Genomic DNA, 5,306 nt, shown 5'->3' on the forward strand with positions numbered 1-5,306 from the left:
AGGGTTATTATGATTTTCTTTAATAAGATTGCTAAGATACGTAGATCTGGCAATTTTTATAGCCTGTCTGTAGTGTTTAACACTCTCTTTCCATGCTGCACGCCATACCTCTAACTTTGTGCTTCTATAGTTTCTTTCCATTTTTCTAGCAGCCTTTTTAAGGGATGCGGTATGATGGTCGTACCATGGAGCTGGCGTTTTTTCTTTGATTCTCTTTTTTCGAATTGGAGCTACGGCATCCAATGTGTTAGAACAAATACTGTTCAGGTTTTCAATTACAATATCTAGATCTTCAGGATTATCTGCTACATGTTTCATTTGGGACAGGTCTGGAAGAGTGCTAATAAAGTTATATTTAGTGGTTGAAATTATTGTTCTGGCTAGTCGGTAGCATTTTGTGGTTCGAGTGATCCTATCTAGAAGTACCGTGTATGAGACAAGGCAATGGTCTGAAACTGCATCGCTCTGAGGTGATATCTCGATTTCATTAATATTGAGCCCGAGTGACAGAATTAAGTCTAATGTGTGCCTACGGGTATGCGTGGGCCCTGTCACGTTTTGTCTTATATCGAGAGAATTTAGAATATCTATAAACGCTAATCCTAATGTATCTGTTGGGTTATCAACGTGTATATTAAAGTCACCAACGATAAGAGCTTTATCTACAGTGACTACGAGGTCAGACAGGAAATTTGATATTTCTTTAAGAAAATCTGCATGATGGCCCGGAGGTCTATAGATTGTAGCAAGGACAAAAGAGAGCTGTTTATGGTTACGATCAGTTATTTCCATATTTAATAGCATTATTTCAAATGAATTAAATTTTAGTTCAGATTTTTGGTTAACTTTAAAAATGTTGTTGTATATTGTAGCTACACCACCCCCTCTCCCCTTTAATCGCGGTTCATGTTTGTAATAGTAGTCTTGTGGGGTGGATTCGTTTAAACTAATGTAATCGTCTGCTTTAAGCCAGGTTTCTGTTAAAGAGAGTGCATCTAAGTTTTGGTCAGTAATTATTTCATTGACAATGGGTTCCTTATTGGTAAGCGATCTAATGTTAAGAAGGCCGAATTTTAACATTCAAGGTTCATCTGTAAACGTATTGTTTTCTAATTTTATGTTAGTAAGATTTGTACGAGACGAGGTAAACGGTGCTCTGTATTCGTTTGTTCGAGGAACGCACACAGTTGAAATGTGTTGATACTCTGGTAAGATAGACTCTAAGTTCTGCGATATATGTGATCTTGACATGTCAGAGCAGCTAACAGATGGACGGGTAGGCCGATCTATCTGTTTCCTGACCTGGGCCCTGGGTAGTCAGACTGTATAAGAATTAAGAGTATTGGTCAGATTTCTAGAGAGTATAGCATATCCTTCCGATGACGGATGAAGGCCATCTCTCTTTAGCAGGTCAGGTCTCCCCCTGAAGTGCTTCCAATTGTCTATAAACACTACGTTATGCTGAGGGCACCATTTTGACATCCAGTGGTGAAGTGACACTAATCTGCTATAAGTTTCATCACCCCGGTAGGCGGGGAGGGGACCAGAGCATATTACATTATCTGACATTGTTTTTGCAATTTCATACACCTCTTTAATAGTATCTTTGGTGATCTCCGACTGGCGTAGTCTGGTGTCATTTGCGCCGGCATGAATAACAATTTTTGAAAACTTACGCTTAGCATTAGCCAGCATTTTAAGTTTGGATCTAATGTCTGACGATCTGGCTCCCGGTATACAGTCAACTATGGTGGCTGGTGCCTCAATGTTCACGTTCTTTAGTATCGAGTCTCCAATAACAAGGGCACCTTTAACAGATGTCTCAGCCGGTGTATTGCTTAGGATGTCGAATCTATTAGAAATTACTAGGGGGGACTTCGATGGGCATCGAATATGACTACGCCGCCTGATAGTCACCCAGTTAGTCGGCCGTGTTAACTCAGTTGCCGAAACCGAGCTATGTGTACTACGCGTTACCGTAGGCGCACCCGAAACAGTGTTTGAAACATTAACATTAGCGGTTTTACCATCCTCAACGAGCGTTCGGATGTGCGCTTCTAGTTCTGCAACCTTCTCCGTTAGCCTTACTACTTCAATACATTTAACACATGTAAACCCCTCTGTGCTGACGGAAGAAGCTAAACTGTACATGTGGCAAGTAGTGCAGGTTACAATGACAAGCGGAGTCTTACCGTTTTCATGCTGTGCGATAGCGTCTCCGTTCGCCCGAACGCGGTCCGTGAAGCTGCATCGAGATGGGTGCTCGCTCGTTACATGCCTTGGTCGTCTCCGGGTGCCTGGAGCCAGGGTGATGTGTGGCAAGCTGTACCGTCTGGTGCGAATGCCGGGCAACAACTCCTCCACAGCTTCCCGCTCTGGTGAGGAAAGGTCTGAAAAACATACATCGGATGTGTCCGCCATTAGATCGAAGAGGAAAGCAGATTTACAGTAAACAAACAGTGAGCGAGTGCTAGCGGGCTATATGCTAACAATAGGTGTTTACTAGTGATAGATCGTTTTACTTATTAATACTGTTCAATAATCGTCACGGTAAAGTATTCCTAAGATAAATTTGTACGTTATATTATATAGATAGGAACGAGATAGTAAGAAAATAGGATTTAGATGATGAACTCGACGGAGCTCCAATGCACGGAGCAGCGTTTCCCCGTTTGTTTACGCTAGCAGGCTATATGCTAATACTGGTTGTTTACCAGCGATAAATCGTTTCAGTAACTGATACTGTTGAATAATCGTCACGGTAAGGTATTCCTAAGATGAACTAGTGAGTTATATTATATAGATAGGAACAAGATAGTAGAAAAATAGGATTTAGATGATGATCTCGACGGAGCTCCGACAACAGTGTGGCCACTCACATGTAAGTCCCATTCATTTTTAATATCATAATACCTATAAAAACAACCCAAATCAAAATCTACTTTTAAACCATGTGTGGCCAATGTTCGCATTTAATATACCTTAAAGGCCTCCTGTCTAAGTAAAAATTGGTCCAACTCACCTCACCTTCTAGATGGAAATACCCTGTCAATTCCTATCTGGACACCCATCTGGCTCAGCTGCAGTAATGTTTCTTGTCCTATTACCTTGACAGTCACTGCGGTTTCATATTTCTCGTCATTAAACTGCTGTATGATAGCCAGCTTTTGACTAACCCTAAACCGAAGCGACAATGGTAAGAAAATAGGACAAAACAGTTGAGTAACCAATCCGTGAGAATGCCACGGAAAGAAAGTCTTTTTTTGCCAACAATCCTTAATGTTGAGCTCTGCTCTTTGAAGTAAGTTGGTTTATTATTGGTTTATTATGCAAGTTCAGCCTTGCATTCAGAGGTGTAAAGAGTAGCTGAAAGCCATACTTGAGTAAAAGTACAAATTCCTTACTGTAAAAATTACTCCACTACAAGTTACAAGTCACCAATTTAAATACGACTTGAGTAAAAGTATTAAGGTAACCCAATTTAAAAGTACTCAAGTATTTTTACTCGTACTGAATGTTGGCTCAAAGATGCACTAGTCCTCAACACAAAGAGACATTGTAGGTCTGGGCAGTGAAAACTAAGAAAGTTTATTTATGAGGTTTTATTTCCTAATATAGAGAAGAAATCAAACACCTCAAAATGTTGACCTGGCAGAACAAACACAGATTAAACATAGTCATAATCTTTTGACTAAAATTTAATTAAGTTTTAGTCAAACTTTTGTCATCTGAATTGATTTAATTTTAGTCTAATTTTATTCAACTAAATGCCATGAGATTTTAGTCTAGAAATCTACATTAAATTTAATTTAAACCCATTTAATTTGAGTCTAGTGACATTGTGTACTTGAATGTGCCCTGCTGAAAAATATATAGCCTAACTTTGTGATATAAATATATGGTAACACTTTACAATGAGGTTCATTTAGTTAACATTAGTTAGCTACATTAGTTAACATGAACTAATAATGAACTGCACTTATACAGCATTTATTCATCTTTGTTAATGTTAATTTCAACAATTACTAATACTTTATTAAAATCTTGTTAACATTAGTTAATGCACTCTGAACTAACATGAACAAACAATTAAAGCTTACATTTTTATTAACTAACATTAACAAAGATGAATAAATGATGTAACAAATGTATTGCTCATGGTTTGTTCAAGTTGGTTAATACATTAGCTACTGTTAACTAATGAACCTTGTTGTAAAGTGTTACCAAATATTCTTATATAGGCCTATCCTAAGAAATATATAATTTTAATATTTAAAAAATTCCAGTAAACTAAAATTACACTAACAGAAATATGATAATGCATATTAAAAACGTGAAGTTGTTCATTTGAAAGATTAATTGTAAACACATGTAGTACGTAACACCACTCGCTCACATTAAGTGCACTACATTTCTTCCGTCATGCATCCCTCTTTACAGTAAATACATTACAGCATACTTGATTAAATGTGAGGACAGTGAAATTGTACACTTATTATCAATCTTATAATGTACTTAAGTTACTCGGGCAATCAGTACAGGACCTCGCTGGTTTATTTTGGCTTATATAGTAAGTTATATCAAGTTATGTACCAGCTCAGGTTAGCTGATAAAGTAGCATCAGAGTATATAAACATTTGTGCTTGCCTTTGAGTTGCGGGATGACCCTCCTGCAATCGCGCATCACTTTTGTAAATGTGCAAATGTGATATGCATCCATATGTTTGCTCTTTATCTCTTCTCTCAGACCAGACGCGAACTTTTCTCTACAGTTTATGACATACGCAGCACGCAGATGTCCCGCTACGGTGGCTCAACGTAAGCCATTCAGCGTTTGACATCAAAGTACCGCGAGACCAGACTTTTCCATATGCATTTGATTCGCTCTCGCAGTACTTTGATTTCATACGATTGCTCTGCGCAGAGCCAAATGAAGTCCCTCAGTTGTGTGTTTGCGTGTAACCTCGCGACCACAAATTCTATCCATCATCACACTCTGACACTTTCATCTCGTTTTTATTTGACGAATAAACAATGTAGCGAGTAACGTTAAGTGTCATTTCAAATGTAGTGGAGTAAAGAGTACAAATACCCAATCAAAAATGTAATTGAGTAGAGAGTAAAAGTTGCCTATATTTTTGATACTCAGTACAAGTACAAAGTAGCCCAAAAAATACTTAAGTACAGTAACGAAGTACATTTACTCAAGTACTTTACACCTCTGCTTGCATTATGTTTGTATCTTACAGTTAGTATAATGCATGTAATGAATTCAGGGCAAGAAGAATATTTATCTAATATGGGGT

General features: G+C 38.0%; 1 protein-coding gene across 1 annotated transcript; it reads right to left on the reverse strand.

Moving 5' to 3' along the window:
- Positions 1-553: 553 nt before the first annotated feature.
- Positions 554-2,421, reverse strand: LOC135758172 (uncharacterized). Its single transcript, XM_065273034.2, has one exon. It carries the CDS (start codon positions 2,419-2,421, stop codon positions 1,318-1,320), a length of 1,104 nt encoding a protein of 367 aa, XP_065129106.1. The 3' UTR covers positions 554-1,317.
- Positions 2,422-5,306: the final 2,885 nt, after the last annotated feature.

The sequence above is a fragment of the Paramisgurnus dabryanus genome, chromosome 14, assembly GCF_030506205.2.
Source record: "Paramisgurnus dabryanus chromosome 14, PD_genome_1.1, whole genome shotgun sequence".
NCBI classification, from domain to species: domain Eukaryota; kingdom Metazoa; phylum Chordata; class Actinopteri; order Cypriniformes; family Cobitidae; genus Paramisgurnus; species Paramisgurnus dabryanus.